The sequence below is a fragment of the Rhododendron vialii genome, chromosome 2a (assembly GCF_030253575.1).
Source record: "Rhododendron vialii isolate Sample 1 chromosome 2a, ASM3025357v1".
NCBI lineage: Eukaryota > Viridiplantae > Streptophyta > Magnoliopsida > Ericales > Ericaceae > Rhododendron > Rhododendron vialii.
Window position 1 is genome coordinate 19,949,607 of NC_080558.1, and position 27,560 is coordinate 19,977,166.

The window sequence follows — 27,560 nt, forward strand, 5'->3', positions numbered from 1 at the left end:
GTGGTTTTCGGTATATACTCCAACGTACAACCCTCTCTCTCTGCATTTCCTCTCTCTCTCTCTCTTTTTGAAGAGTGAGATAAAAGTTATCGTTACCCCGCCTCTACCCTTGATCTCTTCTCACCTCTCTCTCTCTCTCTCTCTCTCCTCGCCGGCGGAGGAAAAACTGAGAAATACACGACCTATCCCCCACCCCCCCCTCTCTCTACAGCCTTCCTTCAATCAGATCCTCCGACATTCGTACAGTACAGAGATTTACACGGATAGGTTACCGCAATGTCGACGGAGGACGAGAAGTTGTTGAAGGAGGCGAAGAAACTGCCGTGGGAGGATCGATTGACGCACAAGAACTGGAAGGTGAGGAACGACGCCAACGTCGACCTTGCCGCTCTCTGCGATTCCATATCCGATCCCAAGGACCCCCGCCTCCGCGAATTCGGTGAGTTAGGGTTTCGTTCAGTGGATCTGGTTTCCTCTGCTCTTCTATCTTTTTGCGATTTTCGTTTCGTTGATCTGCGTGCTTTTACGACAATGCCGTTTGTTTGGATAGGGTTTTTTGTGTTCGTGTCGCTCAATTTGTTTGAATTGTTTTATATTGTGCGTTAAGTCACATAACGCAGGTGTGGGAGCGCTGTGCAAAAAATATATTGAACTACTTAAATATACGAACAATATATTAAAATTCAGTAGAGTGAGGATTGAGAGGGCGAGCGGAGAGCGGGTTGGCCTAAGTGGTCAAGGCTTGGACTCGGGGGTTTGCTCCCTCATTAAGGGATCACGTTCGAAACCTTTTAGGTGCTATCAACTCCGGTGGGGCTTGTTCGTACGAAGTTTTGGTCCGGCTTTAATTGGATTCGCTGCAAGTGGGTGGTGGGATTGGGCCCCTTGGATAGTCGAGGTGCGCGTAAAGCTGGCCTGGACACCTGAGTTGGGAGGGCAGTGCGAAAGCAAAAGCGTCTTTGAAAAATATACAAAGCTACTAAAATTCGCTAGGGCGAGGATTGAGGGGGCGAGTTCTGAGCGAGGACTGAGAGCGAGAGCAAATGGTCCTACGGAAGGGTTAGATGATGAAGGTTGTGAGGTGTCTTGTGTTCATTGTGATTTCGGAGTTACTGTGGAGGCTATTTATGGTTGGGAGGAGGTGGAGATTTTTTGTAAGGTGAATAATTGCTTTTGTTCCAAGTTTTTCTTTGGGTTACTGTTTTACGGAGGCAGCTTCAGCCGGTAGTGCCAGGGGTTTTGTAGTGGTGGAGTTGAGTGGTGTTATTGACATTGGGTATGGTGAATTGCTCTTGTTTTGTTTATTGTGTTTACGGTAATCACTGATCACATTGTGGTTATTGTTGAGATCCTTTTACGGTGAGTTTCTGCAAAGTGAGTTGAGTGATGTAATCCTTATTGTGTGTAGTGGATTGTTCCCATTGAATGTAGGCACATTTTCAAGCCTTGGTCCTTGTAGTGTTTGTCTTGTTTTTGAAAAATTATTCAGTTCCCATGGGGCATTGCCACGTGGTGCCCTGGCCCTACCACCGCATGTGGGGCTCAAGGCTAAGAGCATGGACCCACATAAATGTATGTTGGTGGAGAGCCTGGGGCATAGTGCACTGTTTAATTACTCCCTGTGTTTTATGATTGTTATTACATTTTCTTTGTTATGGGTGGATCTGTTGTCTTGTTCTCGCATAACAGCTTTTGATTTGTTCTCTAGGATCCTTCTTTAGAAAAACTGTTGCGGATTCGAATGCGCCGGTGCAGGAAAAGGCTCTTGATGCATTGATTTCATTCTTGAAAGCTGCTGATGCTGATGTTGGAAGGTAGTCAATGATTTGGTAGTTATTTTCAGCGATTTAGTTTCGGTTACTGTGGTATTGCGATTTAGGTCTGAATTTTTGTTTGGGTTTTGGATTCTGAAATTAAAGATATGCGAAAGAAGTATGTGATGCAATCATAGCAAAATGCTTGACGGGTAGACCAAAAACTGTTGAGAAGTCGCAGATGGTTTTCATGCTGTGGATAGAGCTGGAGGCAGTGGAAGCTTTCCTGGTATGAACAAATTGTGGAATATTCCCTGTGTGCTCATATCATTCATGACGTTTGTCCCCAACTTGATTCACTTCCTTTGTGATTGAGTCGTAAATGTAGGAATGTCCATATTTTATTCTGAATGCACTGAGGCGTTCTACTTATAGGTATCATGTAGCATATAGGGGCATGGTGCAACTAGATTGTGTCACATTTATTTGTACAGCTGCTGCCTTTATTAGGTTGTAGGGCATTCGACTTAGATGGCTACGGGTAAAACATGCCATGATGTTTTTAATTCCCTTTAAGTGCCCTCTTATATTTTTGTCACACATACCATGGACGTGTGGGCTTACTAACTGTTTTGCCTTATGAAAACTTTTGCTAGAGTAAGTGGGTTTAATCTGTATTCATGTAGTTATTCATGGTTCACTTGATGTAGTTTGGTTTGAGTTTCCAACAACTACAATCGAAGGTGGACCCAAGTAACAATGGGCTTATGGTCAGAAGTGACGCAAAATCAAGTTGATAAACTCTCTTCAAAGCAAAAGATTGCAAACCCATGTATTGGTATTTAAGGAGCTTAGTTCTTTGTAAAGTACCTTAGATCAGGAAAGTTCATATTTGCAAAAAAGGCTGCCTTTGGGTTGGTTTGAAGGGAAGAAAAAACTTTGTTCAGTTGCTTGGAATGCTGTCAATGATGGTAGTTTAAATGTTAGAGGAATCAAGACTACTGTGGCTGTGTTTGGCCAAGCTTGGTTGGAGGCTCTTCAATGAGGAAGATAACCTCGTGGTGCAGGCTCCAAATAGCAAGTACTTGCAGAGTGGCAGGGGCTTGTGGGCTACAACACGTTCAGATATGTTTCACACGTGTATAAGCGTAGCTAAAGAGAACAGGTCCTGCAGCAAGGAACACCTTGGCTTCTGGGTAATGGGAGGAGGGGGGTACGTGTTGGACTGATATATGGTCACTAAACTGCCCTCTGTTGGACATAGCTGCTGCTGAAGTGCCTACAAAGGATAGCCTGGTGTCTGATTATTGGGTTGGTGATCAAGGGTGGAATCAGGAGTTGGGAGAGCTTGGGATCCTTGCTCCTTAGATTGTGGAACAACATCGGATAATGTTTGTTGTGGATGCTAAGAATTAATGATTGGCTAATTTTAAAATATCATGGAAACTTTCTAGTGAAATAAGCATATGAGCGGTTGCAAATTGAGAGCTGATTTGGGAAGGATGGAGTGGTGCAGTGACTAAATTGTAAAGGTATGGGGATGATGACTTGTGTGGCTCAAAATTTTGAACTAGCAGATAGTCAGGCGGAGGGCAATGGAAAGGGAATTACTCATGAATCAATTGGATGTGACAGATATACTGAGGTGGAAAACACTGACTTTTGGCAAATTCTTTGAAGGTTTTTACAGATGGGGCTTCTCAAGGGGGAACCTTGGATGTGTAGGGATTGGGGTCTAAGGTCTAGTTGGAGACACTGGTGGTATCTGATAGCTTTCATCAGAAGAGTGGTTTGGATGCATGCAATCACAGTGGTATTTTATGCTAATTTTGGTAGGGGCTGGAGCTTGCATCGGGCTTGGGTTGCCAAGACTTTATCCTTGAGACAGATTGTCAGTCAGTTAGCCTCTGATCTCATGCGCACCTCTGATGTCTATATATCAGTTTGTTGGATGAATTTTTCTCTGAACAAATTCGGCTGCCTGGTTGTTGATATTCCTAAGGAGACTAATAATCATTGTGCTGGTTGCATGGCAAAAGGAAGCTTAAAAGGGTCCTCTGTCACTGCTGGTGATGGATAATCTAGTTTGAGCAATGCATGCGCTACTTGGTTTTATTCTTGGAGGGAAGGAGAATTTATATTGGACACGCTTCGTTGTTTTGATACGTAATACCTGGTGGTCGTCCCTGCATGCATGTTTAAAGGATCTTCACTTCTATTAGTCTGTTCAATCTTTTAACTCCTTCATAACCGCTTTACTATTGTTTTAATTCCTTTGTAGCCGTTTACTTTTGTGCACTATGTCTTGCCCGTGTTTGCTTGGATCATTTTGCCTTGCATTTATCTTCACAAGGATTTAATTGATTGCAGGATGCTATGGAGAAAGCTATTAAAAACAAAGTAGCTAAAGCAGTTGTTCCAGCAATCGATGTCATGTTTCAAGCTTTAAGGTTTTATCCCTTAACATAAGTGTGCTCATTTTTTATGTTCTTTTGTGTATTGCAATTTTGGGGAATCAAGTGTGTGCGCGTGTGTTTTTTGTTGTTGTTGCTTATACTTAGTGAATTTGGGGCAAAGATAGTACCCCCTAAAAGAATTTTAAAGATGCTGCCTGAACTCTTCGATCACCAAGACCAAAATGTCCGTGCTTCATCCAAAGGATTGACTCTTGAGCTTTGTCGTTGGATTGGGAAAGAACCAGTGAAGTCAATTTTGTTTGAGAAAATGCGGGATACGATGGTATGTCGAATACTGTCAGCTATTGGCTCTCATAGTTGTACTATGTGCTCTACATGTTTTATTTCTCATTGTTTGGTTTCTGTTATATTATTTTATTCTGCTAAAGAAAAAAGAGTTGGAGGCTGAGCTTGTCAATGTCAGTGGAACAGCTAGACCATCCCGCAAAATAAGGTACCTTCCTAGTCATTTATAGTCATTGCATGTACCAGGTCTATGAAAGTTAGACATTTTTCTCAGAAAAGTTCCTGATCATGAATTGTTTTGACATTTTGCTGGCTAATTTAATGTTGTTTGTTAGAGTTCTATGCTTTAGAATCTGACCTTGCGCTGTTTTCCGTGAAGCTCTTCGGTCAAATTTTCTATAAAATTATTTTCTGTCTTTGCAATTTGTTATCATCTTGTATGGCATGTTTAGTTATTTAGATCATTGCATGTACCCCTCGCGAGTATTGTTTATTCTTGTTTCCTGATGATTAATGGAAAAGGAAATGACTTATGAAACATAAGGTATTTCTTGCAGTCATGAAACGTGTTCTCTTTAATAGTTGGACGTGCCTCATAGATTGGTATTATAAGGTACGCAAGGCACTATGGTTGCGGCTTGCCTACCTCAGTGCCTAGGCACGCAAGGCAGGTGCATTTGAAACACCGACAACGTAAATTTGTATAAACCCTCCTTTTATTTGGTTCAATACCCATGCGGGACTATTGCTAGTTGATTTGCGTGTTCTTGATTTGTTGTGTCATACCATGTTATAATACATAGAAAACACATCTGGTATAGTTCTGTCACCGACTCAAAGCTATACTACACAAAATACTTATTGGGTATTAACAGTTCTTCTACTAACAACAAAAATCTAGTTGTTTCACTGATAACTATTAGCAGTTCTTTTAGATATCTGGTATTAGTAGTCCCACGACCTAGGTGCTTATACTCATGTAACTGCTGCCCCCTCCCCCCAGATCTGAGCAAGACAAGGAACCAGAGCAAGAAGCTGTGCCTGAAGTTGTGGGCTCTGGCCCTTCTGAAGAATCTGTTGCAGATGGTATGTGATCAACTTTGTGAAACTATTGCCATTTTGTAGTTTTGTTCTCCCAATTATGGGTGAATGAAGTTGGAGAAGTCTATTCCCTGAGCTTCAAGGAAACTGGATTTGGCTTCCAATGCTTGTTATTAAGGTATGTGAAAATTGTGGCATCTCATGATTGGACCTGATATATGGTTTGTTTGTCAGCTCCTCAGGAAATTGATGAGTATGAACTTGTTGATCCTGTTGATATATTGACTCCATTGGAGAAGACAGGATTTTGGGAGGGAGTGGTCAGTATTCTCATTCTTTGTCCCATGTTATATATTGACATTTAGCTCCTTAGTTGCCGCAGTTCTTGTGTACAATTCTCCTCTTCGGTAGATATCAGGTTAGGCAATTGTATGTCATTGTTGCTTAGAATTATTTTACCATTGTTGTGTGTTTCAGAAAGCTGCCAAGTGGTCAGAGCGAAAGGAGGCTGTTGCTGAGCTAACCAAGCTTGCGTCGACCAAAAGGATAGCTCCTGGTGATTTCACTGAAATCTGCCGGACACTTAAGAAGGTGACTGGGTTATTTTTCATAGGATTTGGTGACTCTTATTAAGTGTTCCAGAACGCCAAACAAGTACTTATTTTTTAAGAAGGCAGTTTCAAGCTAAAAAATAATGGGCTTATTGAAATATAAAAATATGCAATATGCCAATATGCATCTTGTTTGAAAGATCTTTTGAACGATGCAAAAAAAATCGAAAAATTATTTTTTATTTACACTATTTTTGAGTTTGAAAATGTGAAATAAGTACTTATTTTTTAAGAAGGTGTTCTGGAACTAAGCCTTAAAGTACTTTGTTAACTGCTCTGGAAGGGCTAACTATGCTTAGTGGGTAATTTTTCAATCAGTTGACTACTAGTAGTTATCCAAGTGAATTGACTCTTCGAACTTTTGTGCACTTGCATGGACAAATGATTTATTCATTTGTTGCGGAAAGTCGAGTCAACATTTAAATAGGCCTTTTGGTGCATCATGGTTCCAGTTTGTGCTTGCTTGTGGGTTTTGCATCCCTTTAAAATGCTTCTATCGATTGCGTGGTTTAGCTTTCGTAGTCGTACTTTTCTTGTACCTCCCAACTTAGTTTCACTTTCCCCCCCTTTATTGCAGCTTATTATAGATGTCAACATAGCTGTTGCAGTTGAAGCCATCCAGGCAATTGGGAATCTTGCCAGGGGCTTAAGAACACATTTCTCAGGAAATTCACGCTTCTTATTACCCATTTTACTTGTAAGTATGTTATGGAAAGCTACAGATACAGAATTCAGCTCAATTTGTATGTGTGCCACTACCTGTTAATGGTTCGCATCCGTTATACGTGATTAAATTTGTTTGGGTATGCAAGTCCCCAGCTTTTTATGTAAGGTGTGAAAACTGAAATGCTGGTTTTATAAAGAAAAACACCTGTTTTTCTTATTCGGTCTTTGGTATTGTCTCATTCTTTTTGCGTTATTTTTCTTTAGGCATTTTTCTTTTCTTAGCGGCTATTATCCCTCAGCTTACACCTTTCTCTGTGCTAGTGAACGATCTAATCTTTGTTAACAGGGAGCAAACATGTAAATTTTCTTTCAAGAAATGACCAGACAAAGCTTGTAAAATCCATTTTGATTTGTGGGCTGTGGGCTTCATACACCTGTGCAATCTTCCCAGCTCTGTCTCTTTTTTTAATGAATGATATGTGGCTTATATGAGAAAGAGTTGCCTTTAATAATGTAAATGGTCCCAATGTTGAGTTTCTATTTGCGATCATATGTTTAATGTTTTGAGTTGTTGATATATTTTGTGTAACAAGTTCCTCTTACACAGGAAAAACTGAAAGAGAAAAAGCCCACTTTGACTGACGCACTTAGTCAAACTCTCCATGCAATGTACAAGTCTGGGTGTTTGAATCTTGCAGACATTGTCGAAGGCAAGTTTCATCATCATTATATATATTATGTATTTGGAATAATTGTCAGATATTTTCAAGGTCTCTTTTGCTACTAAAAACAATCTTGATAATGTATAAACTCTCGAGTTTAAACAATGGCATTCTGCCATTCTGCTCTCTCGAAACAAACCACATCAAGCATAGCCAAGAATTGCGCCCTTTTTTTTTTTTTTATGCTAGTCATGCCTCTCTTTTGCATGTGTACCTATTATATTGTTACATCCTAGGGGCTGGAACCACTGCAGTTCTATTTTTCCTGGTTCTTTGCCAATCTATTGTATTGGACCCGTTGTTGCTTGTGTGGTTTAGGATCCTTGAAGTTAATCCTGTTTGACATTAGTACTAAAACATAGAGCTTGATTGCATTGCGATAGAGGGATTTTATACTAGTCACGCTTCTCTTTTGCCTGTCTACCTATTATATTGTTACATCCCAGGGGCTAGAACTACTGCAGTTCTATTTTTCCTGGTTCTTTGCCAATCTATTGTATTGGACCTGTTGTTGCTTGTGTGGTTTAGGATCCTTGAAGCTATTCCTGTTTGACATTAGTACTAGAACATAGAGCTTGATTGCATGGCGATAGAGGGATTTTGTGGTTCTATGGGATTATGTTTCTATAATAGTGGGGAAGAGTTGTATTTGACGTGTATAGGTACAGTGGCGTAGCCCGGAACTCACGTTAGTGGGGGTACTTTTTAAACACACTTCACCAATAAGTAATTTGTAATAAGCAATGATTGAATAAAAAATTACTAGTTCTAATATAGTTTTGCTGTGCCTTGATTTGTCTAATATAGTTTCATCATTTGTTGCCCAAGAGGCTGGTTCTCTCTGGATTTAGCTCATTGGATGTACTTGGTGCTGCTATTTATGAACAACACCATCATACTAATTACTAGTTTACTGCAGATGTAAAGGCAGCTACAAAAAATAAAGTTCCTCTTGTGCGTTCATTGACATTAAACTGGGTGTCTCTTTGTATTGAGACTAGCAACAAGACCATTGTTCTCAAAGTTCACAAGGAGTATGTTCTGATATGCATGGAGGTTGGTGACTTCCATACCACAATATTTATCTTGACTTACACATATGAAAACTTTTGACATTATGTGAGGCTTTGTTTGATCATATTGTAAACAAAATGCTGAATTTTCTAATCTAAAAAGTAATTGGTATGTACTAAAGATTGATTGCCGAATTAAAAAAAAAAAAACTGCCTGATATTTGAAAGAAGTGAAAGGATGGAAGTGGAGTGGTGGTGCAGGTTGCTTGGTGGTGGCACGGTGGTTGAGCAATGATGGTAGTGTGGATTTGATAGTGGAATGGTGGTTGGTTGTCTTGTTGTGTAGCGTAGACATGGTGAAGGGCAGAAGGGGTGGTGATCATAACAAAGGTGTTATGCAGGCCTTGTTTCTGTGGTGGTTCTAGCTATGGTGGTGGTGTGGCAGCAACAATGGTGGTTGTGGGAGATGGCATTGGCAACAGTAGTTTTGTTGCCGCGGTACTGGCGGCAGTGGGGCAAAGTGGTGTGATAGAGATGGTGGTGAGGTGGCCGTGATGATTGTAGCGTAGAGTTGGTGATGCTGGTGGTGTAGTATTTGGAACAACGAAGATGGAGGTGGAGGGGTGGTGTTGGAGTGGTAGTGGCTGTGGTGGTTGCATTCTAAGTGGATGCAGATTATTTACTAAATTTAGTGAGCAGTTTCTTACTTCAAATTTTTTTGAAACGGTAGTTATCAAACACACAAATTTCATTTTTCATGTAACATATTCAGTTTCTAGTGTTTGTTTGTGTTATCTAACATCCCCGTATTAGCGCAATTATTATCACTTCCATGCTACCTGTCAATACCTCAAGCTTAGGTGGATAGTTGCCCGACTTCTCATTGTTCTCAAGAGAATTGTTTTTCATGTGTACCATACCTTTGAAAAAAAATTCTTTATGTCAAGAGTTAATTCTTTTTTGAATCTGTTAAGTGGGAGGAATCTTTGGCTACAGCAATCCTTCATCAGTTACCTAGTTATATTTTCCCGAGTTCTCTACTTGTACGAATACAATTTTTAATGAATGTTTTAGATCTGCATGTGGTCTATGCAATGCTCATGCTTCTCTAAAGATTATGAAGTTTCTGTCTAGCTGTCCTGCTCTTCCTACGTCTTTCAACACTATACCACGCTAATTTATTGATTTGTATCATTTGCAATTTTTGTGCTTGGTTTATGTATAGAAGGTGATGTTGTTTGGTCCAATGTTATATTCAATTCTTTGTAGTGCCTTAATGATGGGACTCCAGAAGTGAGGGATGCAGCCTTTTCTGCTTTGGCAGCAGTGGCGAAGGTACTCCTTTCAATCATAATGCAACCAGGAACTATCATGTTTTCCTAGTAAAATGTTTTTCACCAAAACTGTAATGGAAATAGTCCACTACTTGCTACTGCCACACTAATTCTGGTTTCTTCATTTTCTTTCTCAGTTGGTTGGCATGAGGCCTTTAGAAAAATCGTTGGAGAAACTTGACGATGTTAGAAAAAAGAAGCTTTCAGAGATGATTGGGAGTTCTGGAACTGGTCCAGTTGGTACAAGCTCAGGTTTGAATAATTTTATTGCTCAAATTTGTGCAAGTTTTCTTGTGAAGAATTATATTGACTTTGATCTTTCTTGCTCTACCTCCTGATATAAATCATGATATGGCCAGCTATAACTTCAGGTGGAAGCAGTTCTGCTGCAGAGGTGGGTCTATTCTTGCCTTTCAAAATGATGGTCATGCCCCTTTTTCCTTGAACTAAGTGCCATGTATCGATTTTCCATTTTATGTATCGCATCGTGATACGCATGTCATATCGCAAGATGTGTTACATGAGTAAATGTAAGTTTGGTAACAATAGCAAATGTAAGGTGAAAAGCTAGTTATACAATGTATGCCCAATATAAATACCAAATCTATTACACACGTAAAAATGAACTTTGATGACAGGAAAGTTCATGTCTTTCAGCTATATAACACCTAAACAAGAGCTGAGAACAGCTCCAGGCAAAACTACAAATGTAGCCGTGGATGATGTTCGCTTAACACAGCCTATAGGGTAAAGGCATTTCAGGGCGAAGAAGGCGAAGACTCTGAAGTGGTAACACGTAGTCTGTCAGTCAAACCAACGATTCAAGGTCTACTTGGAGTCCCCGCTCGTTAGCTTGGACTAAAGTAAAGAGACATTCGGGAAGCAGAAAGAAGGGAAAACCAGAGTAGCAACAACATGGGTGACTCTTTGATAGGGCTCTCAATATAGACCAAAGCCCGACTATCTCAGGGGCTTGAAATGATCGGCAGTCTCATTCATGCTATGTCCTGGTTCGGTTCATGCTTTGGCGAGCAAGCGCTATTATTCTTGTTAAGTGAGTCTAGTCGGGTCAATTTCAAGCCTTCTCCCTTCGTCATGTCATTAAAGAAAGGGGAGATTTCATGATAATCCTGTTAGGCACATGTCTCAGCAATCCAAGTCGCCAGGCTGATGGTTGACAGTGGGGCGGTGGTAATAATCTCCATACAAGAAAAACGAAAAATCAAGACTGCTTGTGTGTATATTACCGTCCTCTCTCACTAGGCCGGGAACCAGTCCTGCATTTTCCATGAAGAAAAGTATCGGATATCCTGAGATGGATTGTGTGTATATTGCAATAGTAATTTAATGAACATAAGATAAGTTTAGGGATACGCATCGGTTTTTGACTCCACACGAACTGAATTGTAGGATATGTGTCATAGTGTATGCATACCATAAGCTTTAATCAAATGTAAGATACGCTAGAGATACGTATCGGCTTTATCTCTAGATGTATCGTAATTGAATCATGAGATAAAGAGACTCAAATTCGAATCTCTTTAAACTTGCCTATCAAAAGACAGAAAAAGGAAGAGTTATGGTGGATGATGGATGGATTCAGAAAGATAAAGAGACTCAAATTCGAATCTCCTTAAACTTGCCTATCAAAAGACAGAAAAAGGAAGGGTTATGGTGGATGATGGATGGATTCAGAAAACAAGGAAGAAACTCTTCGGGTTGATAAGAAGCTATAGAAAAAGCCAATATGCTTCACATTCTACTGAAATTTCAGGGAGGTCAAATCTTACGTTACAGCAAGTGAACCTATATGTTCCCTTTGACCGTTAATTTCTGGTCTCAATTGTTGATCTTGGGATACATCTATGTTCCCTTTGACCGTTAATTTCTGGTCTCAGTTGTTGATTTTGGGATACATCAAGTCTTTGCAGTTAGGGGTAACAATGCACCCCACTGCTCTCTCATTAGGTAGTTGTAGTTGCACAACCCTGAAATTGGCTTCAATTTTACTGCTTATATTTCTAAGTGTGCAGATGCCGTTGTAATGAACTTGAACCAAGTATACTCACCTTCCATGGTTATATCTCTATCTTTCTTGGAAAAGGAATAGAATTGGCTACCTTGGTATTCATGAATCATGGCAATAAGAGACAATTAATGGCATATTTTTGCTTAGCGTAGGCGCATATGCATGTCACTTACGCTTAATTTTGTGCCTCACGCTTCCTTGGTCTTTCCATTGAGTTATGACTGATGGATTAGCGATATTTGTCATGGATGATTTTATCAAATCCATTTTTTCTTGCTGGTGAAAGGATTTTTAAAACCACTCTCATAGAGCTTTGTGAATTAGGAGCATGACTGATTGAATCTGGAGTAATGAATCCCTGCTAATTCAAAACTTGTGGAATTACACTTCCAACCTGTATAGTTTTGTTGCGGTTAGACGGAAACTTCAATACGATTTTCGTTGTATGCAGGCTTCAGAAGGATCATTTGTCAGAAGGTCGGCAGCAAGTATGCTTAGTGGGAAGAAGCCTGTTCAATCGGCGGTCAGTATTTTCCTCTTCGTTTTCTTATTTTTCAACTCTTAGCATGTTTTGTTCTATGCATTTTGTGTTTGGAGAGATTCTCTGTCTTGTAATGTGCAATTTTATATATTATTTGTCAGCCCGCTAGTAAGAAAGGAGCGGCTGCAAAAACCGGTGTGAGTAAGAAAGTGGATGCTGCTGGACAGTTAAAAACATCCAAGTTAGTTGAAGCTGAAGATGTTGAGGTAAGAAGCTGATATATTGTTTAGCAGTTTGATGTTTGTCATTTTCCTTGTTTGTTCACCGTAACCTAAGGACGAATTAACCCTACTTGGTGTGCTTAATATTTGCAGCCAGCTGATATGAGTCTTGAAGAGATTGAAAGCAGATTAGGTTCTCTTATACATGCAGACACTATTTCACAATTGAAGAGTGCTGTATGGAAAGAGCGGCTGGAAGGTTATTCCCTCTCTATGGTTAACAATGAAAGTCATCTATTTTTACGATTTCTCTTGAGTGCCATGTGTTCTGGACCTCTGGTGATCATGGTGTTGGGATTTTTAGTCCCTCACCGCAACGGAAGCACGCCACAAAATTAAACAAGCACAAGAAAAATAAAGAACACAAGATTTCCGTGGTTCGGTCTCAATACCTACTCCACAAACAAAAGAGAAATTCCACTATATTGATCGAGTACAATGAGATAGAAAAATATTAATCCCCAAGCCCACGCTCACTAATATTTTTTCTCTCTCCCTCACTCTCACAATATATTTTTTCTCTTGCTCTCACCAATTGTGTATATCTCACACACTTATAAATCTCAAATACGCCTCGGTATTTATTGAGTATCAAGCCTTGACCTCCAAGGCTTCCTACTGCCTTGTAATTCCTTTTCCTACTCAGACTAGGAAATACACCAAGAAGGAAACTCTTCCAAAGTAATACCGCCAAGTATGGAACTCTTCTACCTTGCCATAGGATTTGATTCTCTAACCAAAACCGAATATAACATAACTACACGTGAATAATTACCAAGCACCCCCTCGATAAATTATCACACGTGGGTGAAGCCCAACACATGGAAGGACGCAAGTGTATTGACCATCAAGTGCCATTTGTTGAAGTTATAATCAATGTCATTTGCCTGTTAGGGAAGTGAGAAACATACATTGCCTGCTAAATATCAAGTCCCGTGTCACAATTTTTTGGTGAATTTGAAAATTTTCTTACATTATGGGGATGGACTTGTAGTTGTGTATTGTCTGAGTAGGATTTTTTATTTTTTTATTTTTTGGGTTTTGCAGTGTTTCTGTTAATAACTTTGGTTTCTGTAGCTGGTTAAATTGATGTTTCTAGTAATTGTTGTATCCTAAAGCGGTTGTAATTTGTATGTGTCATTTTGTTGTACATGCTTTTCGCTTCTTCTTCTTCTTCTTTTATGTTTTGCCCAGTTTTCATACTTACCTTGTGTTTCACTTCATGCTTGAATTTTAAGTAACCCCCCTGTCATTGTTGCAGCAATTACCTCATTTAAAGAGCAGGTGGAAGGAACACAGGAACTCGACCAGTCAGTGGAGATCTTAATACGTTTACTTTGTGCTGTTCCTGGATGGAATGAGAAAAATGTTCAGGTATTTTACTCTTTTGCCTATATTACTGGCTGGTCTTTGTGATTGTTTTCCAGCTTATCAATTTGTACGAGCTGAAAATTGCAGGTCCAGCAGCAGGTTATTGAAGTTATCACTCATATAGGTTCCACCGCATCCAAGTTTCCCAAAAAATGTGTAGTTCTTTGCCTTGTTGGTGAGTATTCAGGTTTTAAATATCCCTAGTACTGTGGACTTGATTAAGCATAGATGAATGTGACATTTGGTGTTAGGGAGGCTAATTTGCTTGACCCATCGCCTCTACCAAATCGGATTTGATTCTTAAGTCTCAGTTGTGTCACGACAGTTCAAATCATTGGCTGGTTTATTTTTTAAGGTTAAAATGCCTTTTTGATAGGTATAAGTGAACGTGTTGCGGATATAAAGACGCGTACTCAAGCTATGAAATGCCTTACTATTTTTTCTGAAGCTGTAGGCCCAGGATTTGTTTTTGAACGAGTAAGTCTGGCTGCACCTTTTGTACTTCGTGTTTAGGCTGGAAGTAATGATTTGCATGGAAGAGATGCTTAGATAGAATTTCCTGCGGAGAATTGTTTCCAATTCTATTGACTTGAGTTATTACCTTTCTTATTTTCTTTGTTTTAGCTTTACAAAATCATGAAGGAGCATAAGAATCCCAAGGTGCTTAGCGAGGGTATTCTATGGATGGTTTCTGCGGTTGAAGACTTCGGTGTATCGCATCTGAAACTAAAGGTGCCTCTAGTGTTGTAACACCATATTGTCAACGCACTTTTCTGTTTTTGTTTTCTTTAAAGGGCAAATGGCTCATTTCAAATGATGACAGCTGGAGGATTGCCTCGAGTAAAAGTGTTCTTGTTCAATGTGTGACAGTGGGTGCTTGTTTTGATAGGATTTGATTGATTTTTGCAAAGATACGGGTTTGCAATCCAGTGCTGCTGCCACTCGAAATGCCACAATCAAACTAATTGGTGCTTTACATAAGTATATTGGTCCAGGTAACTTGTCTTCTGGTTGGTGAAAGCATCTGGTATCTTGAGCTAGTGATAGGAAGTCTAACAAGATATACCTTTTGTTGCAGATATCAAAGGGTTTCTTTCAGACGTCAAGCCTGCTCTTCTTAGTGCAGTTGAAGCAGAGTGTGAAAAAAATCCATTCGAGGTTTGATCAAGATAGGGTTCAGAGTTCTTTGTTATTGTTGGTTACCTTTTTCGTTGTTCATTGCGCTCATATTGTATTGCAGGGTTCTATAGCTCCAAAGAAAACTGTAAAGGTGTTGGAATCAACATCATCATTATCTGGTGGTGGGTTGGATAGCCTACCCCGTGAAGATATTAGTGGAAAGATCACACCTACTTTGCTGAAGGGCTTGGAAAGTCCTGATTGGAAGGTCTGGTTTTTACAAGAATAAATGCTTTGATGTACTCTTCTTTTGCGGGTTTACATTTATGGTGAGGCGTTACACTTGTTGATTATGATCCCTTCTGAATATGTTTTCTATTGTTCCAGGTTCGGTTAGAATCTATTGAGGCTGTCAACAAAATCTTGGAAGAGGCCAATAAGCGGATCCAACCTACTGGAACTGGTATTATCACCATATATTTGTACATGAGAAGTGACATGTTTTTACCAGACTCACAACTCATTTGTTTTCTACTAGAGGCCGGGGCGCACGCATCGAGTCGGATTTTCACAACATTTATAAAAATTTGATCAAACAATAAGTGGGAAGCATTTTTATAAAAACGTTGTGAAAATCTGACTTGCATACGCATCGTGTATGCCCCGACCTCTAGTTTGTTCTTATTCCCACTGATTTTGTGTCTTCCTTGTCCTCTTTCATCTGCAGTAACGTATCCCAAAAACATATTAACAGTAGAAAAATAAAAACCAAACAAAATAGAACTCAATAAAATTGTCAACTGTACAATATACATTAGGATTTAACTTGAGATAATTCAAGGGAGTTAAAAAGAAACGACTTACTTGAGTTCCACCATCTTCACCATATCTAATTAACCGAGTGCCCCACCCTAAGAGATAATTCAAGGGAGTTAAAAAGAAAAGACTTACTTGAGTTCCACCATCTTCACCATATCTAATTGACTGAGTGCCCCACCCTAAGATTTCCCAATTGGTTTCAACGTGTGGCAAACCATGGGGCGACCAAGTGACTTTCAGTGCCTTTCGAGAGAGAAGTTGTTTACTCCGCCCGCAAATATGAAAACTTGTCACGGAAACTACAGCAGTTCATAGTGGGTACTGGGTGTGGGTTACCTATTGATTGTGGGTTACCTATTAATCGTGGGAGGTTACTTTTTGTTTAAATGTCCAATATATTGTTATAGTTAATTGTTTTGTTTTGTGTGTTTTTTTCTCTTTAGAGGGTATTTTAGGAAAAGAAAATACATGGCAGGGGAGACACCAAATTGGTGCTCCCCCTTTATATATTAGAATAGATTTTTAAGTCTTGCTTTGCAGCCGGAAATCTTTTGATTATTATTACTTTTATTTTGACTTCCAGTGGAGTTATTTGGCGCTCTTAGAGGGCGTCTATATGATAGCAACAAAAATTTGGTAACACAAACTCTTTGTACTGTTGGTGCTGTCGCATTTGCAATGGGACCAGCAGTTGAGAAGTCTAGCAAGGTTGTGTCCTCGGAACCTAAAGCTCCTTTTAACTTTTTATTCATCTATTTGAAATTGGACTTTATACTGTGAAGTGGTTTCTTTCAGGGTATTCTATCAGATGTTTTGAAATGCCTTGGTGACAACAAAAAGAATATGAGAGAAAGTACTTTGGCTACTTTAGATGCTTGGCTGGCTGCTGTTCATCTTGACAAAATGGTTTGTCTCAAATCATCTATGACTCTATTTCCTGCTTTTTAATCCCTGTTCTCACATAAATAATCTGTTCCTTTTAGGTTCCGTACATCACTACTGCTTTAACAGATGCTAAGCTTGGTGCGGAAGGGCGCAAGGATCTTTTTGATTGGGTATCAAAGCAGCTTACAGGATTAACTGATTTTGCAGATGCCGTGCATTTACTAAAACCAACTGCTTCTGCTATGACGGTATTCACAACAACTGGATAGGATATCCTGGAAAACAATTGAGGGGCAACATGTAAATTAGTTTTCCCTTTTATTGAATTGTGCATTTATATACAGGATAAATCAGCAGATGTTCGTAAAGCTGCAGAAGTATGCCTTGGTGATGTTTTGAGAGTTTGTGGGCACGAATCAGTATGTGGAAGTTAAATTTTTTGGTGTCTTCTTTGGTTTTTGTCAAAGTTTTGCGGAACTCAAGCTTCTTATTGTCAAAATAAATATGTCCAGGTGACCAAGAATTTGAGAGATATACAAGGACCTGCCTTAGCTATTGTTCTTGAACGACTAAGACCCAATGGGCCTTTTCATGGTACAGTTTAGTGTAGCTTTCTGAAACTTTTACAAGTCTTTTTCTGTTTGGCGGTCCTGTTTCATGGTGATTAATTTTGTGCCCCCAGAGACAATATCGATGGGGCCAGCAGCCAAAAGTGGCTCAAAAGTTGCAAAATCTAGCTCTAATGGTCATGGTGATCGTATTCAAAAACATGGAAGCAAGGCTGTTTCTTCGGTATGGTTTTATCCTCTTTGAGTTTTTTTCCTTTCATGAGAATAATAAAGATATTGACATACTTTGTCATGGTTCGTGAAGAGAGGTATTTCAACAAAGGGTTTGAGGGCTGAATCAATAATGTCAATTCAAGATATAACTGTTCAGTCTCAGGCTTTACTGAACGTGAGAGAGTCTAATAAGGTATGAATATACATCCTTCGAGTCTATTTGAGTGTGATTTGTTCAGCGCAGCTGTCACTGGCTCATTGGATTGAGTTCTGTGCAGGATGAAAGGGAGAGATTGGTTGTCCGCAGGTTTAAATTTGAAGAGCCACGTTTAGAACAGATTCAGGATCTTGAGGTATGTGCGTTTGAGTGTACATTGAAGGTTCTTCTATGCCATTTGTCCTATCTGAAGTTGACATATTTTTCAATTGTATGCTTTCCACAGAATGATCTTATGAAGTATTTCAGAGAGGATTTGCATCGAAGGCTTCTGAGCACAGACTTCAAGAAGCAGGTTGATGGAATCGAGATGCTGCATAAGGTGATTTTTCCGCTACCACTCGGGTTACTTGGATTTACTCTCAAATCTGATTATGCAATTGGCACATGTAACTTAAATTTATGCTGACTTTCCAGGCACTGCCATCAATTGGAAAGGAAATAATTGAAGTGCTTGATATACTTCTGAGGTGGTTTGTTCTACGGTTCTGTGAATCTAACACATCATGCCTACTCAAGGTATAGAATTGATTAGATTTTTTTGTTTTACATGCCCATTCATAGTCTATTCTAGCGATGTATTTGGTACTAAGTTTGGTTATTGTGCTTCCGGGAAAAAAAAAATTCATCAGGTACTCGAATTTCTTCCCGAACTTTTTGACATGTTGCGGATTGAGGGGTACACATTGACCGAGTCAGAAGCTGCCATTTTTCTTCCTTGTTTGATTGAGAAGGTACTTGTAACTTTACCCAGGGCTAACTTGCTTCCAATTTTGCTTGTTGATGCTAGTATGAAGTACTGTTCCTATTGCTGTGTTTTAGTTGTCATTCTGTTTGGCGTTTTTGTGAGCTTTTAGTTTCTTCTTTTGCTACAGTCTGGACACAACATTGAGAAAGTACGAGAAAAAATGCGAGAATTAGCAAAACAAGTTATTCATTCATATTCAGCAGCAAAAACTTTCCCTTATGTCTTGGAGGGTTTACGTTCTAGAAACAACCGAACCCGGATTGAGAGTGTCGATCTGGTTGGATTCTTGATTGATAGCCATGGAGCAGAGGTAAATATGGAAAGCTATCTGATATTTTGTTTTTATTGAAAGGTACTTTGTTTTAAATAATTTTTTTATGCAGGTTAGTGGACAGTTGAAATCCTTGCAGGTTGTAGCAAGCTTAACAGCAGAACGAGATGGTGAAATTCGGAAGGCTGCTTTAAATACTTTGGCTACTGGTTATAAGATTCTTGGTAAGTTATAGCTTTCAACTGGAATTCGGAAAGCTGCTTTAAATACTTTGGCTACTGGTTATAAGATTCTTGGTAAGTTATAGCTTTCAACTGGTAGACTGATTTGGTGTTTGGTTATCTTGGATACATAGGACTGGAAGCTTTTAAATTCTGATCAAACCTGGCTATTTTGCTGCTAGGGATTATTTTGTGTTTCCTTGTTTCTTTCTTTATAGTTTCCCTCGTTAAGAACAAAAAGTTTGTTCCAATTTTGGCAAGACCGGCCCTTATGAACAAGTTAATCCATTGACAAGTCTTACCGGGGGTTGTTTTATTCTTTTTTCAAAGGTGATGACATATGGAGATATGTTGGGAAGCTGACAGATGCTCAAAGGAGCATGTTAGATGATAGATTTAAGTGGAAGGTCAGTACATATTTCTATTTTTTCCATTCATGATATTATAATCGTGAAAGTTCAAACGGTATTCGTTCTGTTTCTATTTTTTTCATTTAGCATATTGTATCCTTGCTAGGCCCGAGAGATGGACAAAAGAAAGGAGGGAAAGCCTGGAGAAGCAAGGGCTGTTTTGAGGCGTTCTGTTAGGGAAAATGGGTGTGTCTCTCTGTTTTTCTCCTGAGCACCTTGTTTACTATTTTCCCAATTATGTCTCAATCAATTGCTGCTTTCTTGCCTAGACTTGTTTATTGTGCTTTGATACTTAATGTTTTTAGTGCATTGTTTGGTTTCCCTCATGGAGGGGATATAGAGAAATACAAGAAAATTTCTGCTACGGAAACTCTTTGGCTATGCATTATGGATATGCCTGTTTCAAGACATGAGAAGCACAAAAGAACTTGACGTTTTTGTGTCAGACACATGTCGCACATGGATACTCTTCCAACACTTGTCCAAACTTATTATTTATCTTTTCGTTAGACCAGACAAGTATCAGAAACTTATGGGACAAGTGTGACTCCCATCACTTAGACACAGATGCACCCCATTACATGTTTGGAAAAGCCTTGAGACCCAATGATAAAATAAAACCGATATATAGTCACTTTGGTTAATCTCTTCTTCTGTTTTTGAATTTTGGGAAATCTTAGTCCTAAAAATATATTTGTGAAATAAATTTGTTAAATAGGTGTCAAGATTGGATCTGGTCATGAAATGTTTGGCTAATTTGATATACTTGAAACATTTCCTAGCTGAGGGAGATGAAAAACTAGAGCATGTATATTTCCTGATATTAAAAATTTTAAAAGCTCATTATTTGTTTCAACACTACATGTGAAACCTGTAGAAAACATTTCTTGGGGTCAAAACAAATTACACAATAGTGAGGTTAGTTATTTCAGGTTTCATTAGGTGCTGGGCCCAATGCTATCACCATATTTTCTCTTGAGAAAACCAACTATTATTTTATTTCTTCTTCTAAAAGTGGAGCACCTTCTCTCTTTCTTTTTCTTTTTTTAAATTTAATAATAGGATGCTTTTGAGTTTTGGCAATGGTACCACTCCTGCCGATGTGCTATGTATGCTCTTGCGTAATGCATTTTCTTCTATGTCCGTTGTATACTTTGTGGCTTAGAAAACCCGCCATTTGGTGTCATGGGTTGTGTGAGGTTTTATGAATAGAGCTAGCAGTAATATCTTTAACTTTCAGGCGCCATTACTCGTGGTAATAGGCTAATTGCATATGAGAAGCAGACCATTGCCCTTATCAAAAAAAGAAAGAAGCATAAAAGTTGAACAATTTCTTGATTTTTACTTTCTTTTTGGTACTTTCATTTTCCCTTTCCAGTTTTATGGGAACTCTTTACTTTGCATGGCTCTCTTTTTTATCTTTTTTCCTCCTTTCATCAGCTGTTTTATTTATTTATCTAGCTATTTGTTTTTTGGTGTCTATATCTTAACCTCTTCCAATTAGTTTCTATTCTTTTCCCATAAGAGAACTGCTTCTTGCTCCTCTAATCTCTTTCAAATATTAGTCTAGGAATCTCTGTTGCCTTGTTTCAAAAGTGACATGTGGTTGCTTTTAACCCCATTACTGTATGTTTCTCTGTCTTATTATTGCTTTCTTACTTTCTTCGCATGCTACAGATACGAATGGGCTTTGTAGGCTGAATTAATGGGGCTTTAAGTTAGTTACATTCAAACAATGATTTTGCTTTTCTGGATTTTGATCTACGAAGTTATGTCTTGTTGTTTACTTATGACCAATTTTAGTTTTGACGTTTCTACATGTCCGTTGCCCCATTTCTAGGGCTGAGGTAGCAGAACAAAGTGGTGATGTCTCACGGTCTGTATCTGGACCAATTTTTACTAGGTACTGCACGTTTCCTGCATTTTGATTGTTCAATTTATCTACTCTTTGTTTTGGTCGTTTCCGCAGCTTATTCATCTTGATCTGTTGTCCCATTTTGGATGCTAACATGTATGTCTTATCTATGTAGGGACCATAATTCTGAGCTTCACATGGAGAGGGCTTCCATTCCCCGAGCAATTGCGACTGCAGATGGCCCTATGGACTGGAATGAAGCTCTTGATATCATTCAGGATGGCTCCCCTGAGCAGGTCTGTTGTTTGGTTTACCCCTCACATCTATGTTGCTTTATTGGATGTTTCTACTGAGCTCTAGTTTTCACATCATTGATGTTTACTCCTTATTCCTTTTGTTGGGTAGATGTGGAACTTAAGAGGGTGGCATTGTTGCCTTCACTGTTTTTGTGTGGGTGGTGGTGGTGGGGGGGGAGTCCATTTTCTTTTACCATTTCTTTAAGTATGGTATTCTTTGGTCTGAACACATTCCATTATACAAAACTCTATGAGCAAGTCTTTATGTTATCAATCATGTATTGACTGTCCCCTTGATCAGATATTGATTTTTTTGGCAGTTGTTTGGTTGACTTGGGTTTCATTGTGGCGCTTGTTCAAATCTTTCGAAGCATGTCTTTTCACTCTTAAGTTTTGTTTCTTGTTTTCTCTCAACCCCGAGTTTTTATGTTTTGGGTTATTTGCAGTCTGTTGAAGGTATGAAATTTATCTGCAATGTGCTGGTTCAAGCAACCAGCAATCCTGAAGACAGTGCAATGGATGACATTGTGAAAGATGCTGACAGACTTGTTTCATGCCTAGCTAATAAGGTGATAATTGTTCAACGTTCCTTGTTATATGCCCATTTCTTATTTGATATGAACTCAGTTGGCTTCTTTATGTTACATCTCTGAAAGTCAAAATCACATTATACTCTATGATATCTGCTGCAGGTTGCCAAGACATTTGACTTTAGTATCGCAGGAGCCTCTTCAAGGTCTTGTAAATATGTTCTGAACACATTAATGCAGGTAATTTATCGTCATATATATGCATATTCTGCTATTTAGCTAAATTGATTGCCGATAAGATGGAGAGAATTTTCGATTAAAGAGTTTTCATGGGTGCTGTATTTTGTCAGAGTTCATGACACCTGTACTGTTATGCACTTGTTGCAGACTTTCCAAAACAAACGGCTAGCAGATGCTGTGAAGGAGAGTACCCTTAATAGTCTCGTCACTGAGCTTTTGCTTTGGCTTTTGGATGAAAGGGTTCCCCGTATGGATGATGGTGGCCAACTTCTCAAAGCATTGAATGTTTTGATGCTAAAAATCCTGGTAAATATTGCTTCGTGAATCATCTTTGTCGCATAATGTTCATAGCAGTCTGTTGAATCTTAGATTGATCACACTTGTTCAATGCAGGACAATGCCGAACGGACATCATCGTTTGTTGTCCTGATTAATCTGTTACGCCCCTTGGACCCCTCGAGGTGGCCATCGTCAGAGACAAAAGAGTCCCTGGCTGATAGAAATACCAAGTTCTCGGATTTGGTTGTTAAATGTCTTATTAAACTCACGAAAGTAAGTTTCTTGTTTATTTTTTTTGGCCTTCTGTCATTATATTGATTTAAGTATCTATATCTAAGTTTTTTAATAGTTTCTTATGGCGGAGCTTTAGTTATGTAGATGGTCCGCAGACTTAGTACTAGCGCCTATAACGAGTATGTGTCTAAGTGTCGGGTTTTTTACTTATTCCTATGTGCAAGGACATGCGAACAGAATGACTGATACATTTCTTGATGTTTTTTATTGCTAGCGTAAATAGTTTAAGAAATTGCCCTCAGGAGTGCTGCTAGGTATTAGAAAATGGGGTCAGCTGATCCCATCAAATTGGATATATTCTTCAATATAATGGATTGGATTTTACACGTGACCCTGTCGAGATGAATGAAAAGTAAGTGAAGTAGTGCTCCGTCCGTCCCAAATTGCTAGTCCTTTCCTTTTTTGGATGTCCCAAAAAGAATTTCCACTTTGAAAAGTTAAAATAAAAAGTTGTGCAACATTACTCTTTTGCCCTTTATTCATGTCAACAAATCATTAAATAGGGCAAATTGAGAAAGTCAAAAACCATTAAATGTTCATCATTCTACCCATAAAAATTCGCTTCCCCAAAAAGGGCAATCAAATTGGGACGGAGGGAGTATCTTGGATTCAATCTTGTCTTTATCATTTACTACTATCATTTACTACATAATATAATGGTTTCTTGTTTCATAAATTGTTATAGAGCAAACACGAATTAGCGAATATGCTTGTTGGTGTATTTGAATTAGATATTTTTGACATGGCACATAGCTTTATTCGAGTTTCGATCCAACACAGGTACTTCATTTAGAGAGAAGAGTCAATGTAGCAAAGGTTTGCACAATGTTGCTCTTCGAGCCAGATGAACTGTTAATGTGTATGATTTCTTTCCTAGGTGTATTAAAGTAAATGCTTCGTTTGGTGATGTGAGGTATTGGAGAGAGTTGTGTACTTTTTAATTTGGGAAGGTGTAGGGAAGTGATGGTATTGGGGCAAAGATTCCCCTCCAAATCCAGTTGCATTCCATCCAGAAGTGAAGATAAATACACAAGCGAGTAACATTTTAATTTTCGATCTTCCCTGAACAACATGTGTAAATGAGCAAGGCGTTAATTGGATGTTAAAGCATCATACTCAACCAATTGGCAATGAGAGGAGAGGCCGCCTAGGCTCATATACTAGTTTTGCAGGAGATAATTAACCGAGGTGGGACAAACTCCAACAAACAACGGTGCACTTCTATGTAGAAATAAACAAACGATCCATAACACATGGATCCCAACAAACAACGGTGCACTTATGGCACAAACAAGAGGGAATAAATTCTCCGAAACCCTAGCTCTGATACCATGTTAAAGCATTCAACTCAAAACCAATTGACAGCCATCTTTCCCTCCTGCTTGCCTGAACAGACATGGGCATACACTTTCTCTTCTCTACTGCCTTCGTTTCCTCTTTTCGTTTCTCTTCTTTAGCTTCGATCCTCTTAAGCTATGTAAAGACTGCTCACTTTAATGGGCTAGCAGAAAAAACCAATAGAATCAAAGAAAGATTTAATTTGTAGCATCTATGGCTTGAATATAATTTGCATGCCTGGCTTGCTACATATATGTGCACAGTTTAGTTTTCTAGTCTGACTTCATTTCTGCAATTTATATTGCTTATTTTCACGTAACCATTGCTTTGGCGTTGGCATGTTGCAGGTTCTTCAAAGTACAATATATGAGGTTGACCTTGACCGCATCCTTCAAAGTATCCACATATACCTCGAAGACCTGGGAATGGAAGAAATCAGAAGAAGGTATCTAATGACCCATTTTTGTTATCAGTTTATTATTATACATGTAGGTAATGATCTTGTATTACAATGGATGGATAATCTGGACTGATTGAATTTTCTTTCCTTGTGGCTGCCCTCTATATGGTGAAATTCTACAAGAGCTGGAGCTGATGACAAACCATTGCGTATGGTTAAAACTGTTCTGCATGAGCTTGTTAAGCTTCGTGGGACTGCAATCAAAGGTCATCTTTCCATGGTTCCAATAGACATGGAACCTCAACCTATTATTCTTGCCTACATTGACCTTAATCTTCAGGTACCGTGATTGTTAGCATATGCGTAGCTACCTTTTTTCTGGGTATGGGGTCCTTTTCCATTCTCTTTTTTATGTTATTTTCTGCGCCTGTTTGATTGGCCGGATTAGAACTGGGATTGGAATATAATTCTAATTGTAGGTCATTTCCTGAATGCCACAATTAGTGGAGAGATCACATATCTGTTGGATAACCAATCCCACAAAATACATCATATCCAACATATTGGGGGTGTGAATTGTTGAAGGCCTGTTGTTTGACTGGGCAAATATTGAAAGTTTGTGTAATGCTATAGGGTAAGTAATTATACCGGACTAGTAGTGAAGGAAATAATACCACCACATTATATGTTCCCTGTTTTGTGGGACAAATCACCAATGGAATCAAATGTGGCCTTCAAACATATTATTATATTTTTTCCTCACCTTTTTGGTCTTCTAATCTACCAGACTCTGGCTGCTGCAAGAATGTTGACTCCATCTGGGCCTGTTGGCCAAACTCATTGGCGTGATTCAGCAGCTAACAATCCACCGCCAACCACTACTTCTGCGGATGCACAATTGAAGGTATAATGTCGTCAATCAATTTTTAATTTTCAAAGATATGTTTCAGCTGGTCCATCTTTTGACTATACTATTCCATGCCTGATACTAGCCTTGGGTTTTATGTTTTACAGCAAGAGCTTGCTGCAATTTTCAAGAAAATAGGTGACAAGCAAACTTGCACCATCGGTTTGTATGAATTATACCGTATCACTCAGCTGTATCCCCAGGTAATAAGGGTTTCCTTAAGGCAGAGCTTGGATCGTAGATTTTGGAGCACTTTATGGGTAAAGGAAAAAATAACAAGGAAGTTTAGCTTGATTCTATTTGTTTTTTCCTTGCCCTCTAAAATCCCTCCACAGACTCATGATTCGAACGCAACCTAAATAGAGCACAAAATATACCTACAGAAATCTGTGTTTTGTTGGTGACTTATTTTTGTTTCTGCTTTTTCTATAGGTTGATATATTTTCTCAGCTTCAAAATGCTAGCGAGGCATTCCGAACATACATTAGAGATGGTTTAGTCCAGGTTTACTTTTACACCTTACAAAGTAGAAGGTTGCAAGTTGCAACTATGTTGGCTTAAACAGGCACTTAATTTTTTCCCTTTTTCCAACCTTTATTGCAGATGGAGAAGAATGAAGCTGCTGGAAGGACGCCCTCAAGTTTACCGTTGTCAACCCCTCCCCCTGCTGCCATGAACCTTTCTTCCCCAAAGTTTGGACCTTTATCGCCCGTTAATGCAAATGTACTGAACGATAAAAGATCTCAAAATACCAAAGTTGAACCCTCAAATTTTAGTTTACCACCATCTTATGCTGAAGATGAGAGAGCTGTTAATTCCATTATGTCGCGAGGACCCACTTCTGATAACTCAGAGCTGAGGCATTATATGGACGAGCAAAGGAATGATAGTTTCATACCCGGAGGTAACCTGGATTTTGTGCATATTTTTTTGAATTTGAGGCTGTGTTTAAATCATGGATTGGTAGAGGGAGTTATCAAGGATAAAGCTATTGATAGTGAAACCTAAGAAATAAGCATATCCTCGTAGCTAAGGCCCTGTTTGTTCCCTCAATTCATGGTGTCGTAAATCTCATGTTTTGCTGAACTCTATATTCGACGTATATGTAATCTTGACGTAGGGCGTTGGAATCCCAACCAAACCTAGGATACGTGGTCTACTGGGATTTGTAACCCAATCTGATGTACTATTACTCTGGACAAACAATCAGGGCCTAGTTTTTTCGTATCCTTTACTGTCCATAAACTTATCCACCAATCCATGATCTAAACACGAAATAATTTATTGTATTTGTTGTTCATATGGAAACACTTTTGGAAATAATAATGTAGTGGCTGGAGTCACAAGCGGGACGCTAGATGCAATAAGAGAGAGAATGAAGAGCATCCAGTTAGCTGCTGCTGCTGGGAATCCGGATTCCGGAAACAGGCCATTAATGAATATCAACGGCAATATAGCCCATTCTCTTTCCAATTTTCACACATTGGACCGTGCTAATCCGGATAATCCGGGACAGAGTGGGGTCCTTCCTATGGATGAGAAGGCTCTATCTGGGCTGCAAGCCCGGATGGAAAGGCTTAAAAGTGGGTCAATCGAACCTCTTTAGGGACATAGCTAAAGGACTTGGTCCAATTCCGTGCACCTAGTCTTGTAAATGAAGAGGTCACAACCGCGTTTAATTATACAGCATTTGAATGCGTAGTTATTATGCATTTCTTGGTGCAACAACAATTGAAAGGAAGTTTAGTTTGTATTGTTCTTTTTGCAGCAGAGATGTGTAGCCCAATTGGGCGAAGTGCACAATGAGCTAGTGTAGTAGATTGTGCAGCACAAGTGTGGGTTCTAACTATTTGTATTCTGTATATTTTTGCTTGTAGAGCCTTCCGAAAAATTGTCTTGTAATTCCCCTCGGTTATTCAATGGTTTTTGAATGTGTTTCTGAAA

At 39.1% G+C, this 27,560-nt stretch overlaps 2 protein-coding genes across 3 annotated transcripts; both read left to right on the forward strand.

The window, feature by feature from the left end:
- On the forward strand, window positions 1–27,560 carry LOC131315669 (protein MOR1). 2 transcript variants are annotated; one of them, XM_058344856.1, is made up of 54 exons: window positions 1–439; window positions 1,709–1,814; window positions 1,920–2,043; window positions 4,125–4,204; window positions 4,316–4,493; window positions 4,600–4,664; window positions 5,460–5,542; window positions 5,732–5,817; window positions 5,975–6,088; window positions 6,686–6,805; window positions 7,382–7,484; window positions 8,416–8,552; window positions 9,779–9,844; window positions 9,981–10,095; window positions 10,203–10,237; window positions 12,324–12,395; window positions 12,515–12,619; window positions 12,728–12,833; window positions 13,896–14,008; window positions 14,093–14,180; window positions 14,382–14,482; window positions 14,630–14,737; window positions 14,895–15,000; window positions 15,084–15,163; window positions 15,246–15,392; window positions 15,512–15,587; window positions 16,527–16,651; window positions 16,739–16,849; window positions 16,927–17,076; window positions 17,173–17,247; window positions 17,341–17,422; window positions 17,511–17,620; window positions 17,702–17,803; window positions 17,889–17,963; window positions 18,054–18,149; window positions 18,245–18,346; window positions 18,460–18,561; window positions 18,703–18,885; window positions 18,959–19,070; window positions 19,398–19,474; window positions 19,584–19,663; window positions 21,318–21,380; window positions 21,508–21,628; window positions 22,075–22,197; window positions 22,321–22,398; window positions 22,546–22,704; window positions 22,792–22,950; window positions 24,657–24,754; window positions 24,893–25,049; window positions 25,497–25,613; window positions 25,724–25,819; window positions 26,049–26,120; window positions 26,220–26,520; window positions 26,948–27,560. In XM_058344856.1, exons 1-54 carry the CDS (start codon window positions 277–279, stop codon window positions 27,220–27,222), a joined length of 6,078 nt encoding a protein of 2,025 aa, XP_058200839.1. In that variant the 5' UTR covers window positions 1–276; the 3' UTR covers window positions 27,223–27,560. The 2 variants fall into 2 exon arrangements, with proteins under 2 accessions (XP_058200839.1, XP_058200840.1); XM_058344857.1 differs by lacking the exons at window positions 1–439; window positions 1,709–1,814; window positions 1,920–2,043; ... (3 more) ...; window positions 5,732–5,817; window positions 5,975–6,088 and having other exon boundaries at window positions 5,482–5,542.
- Window positions 2,463–4,105, forward strand: LOC131315672 (uncharacterized). Its single transcript, XM_058344860.1, has 2 exons — window positions 2,463–3,399; window positions 3,480–4,105. Exons 1-2 carry the CDS (start codon window positions 3,350–3,352, stop codon window positions 3,832–3,834), a joined length of 405 nt encoding a protein of 134 aa, XP_058200843.1. The 5' UTR covers window positions 2,463–3,349; the 3' UTR covers window positions 3,835–4,105.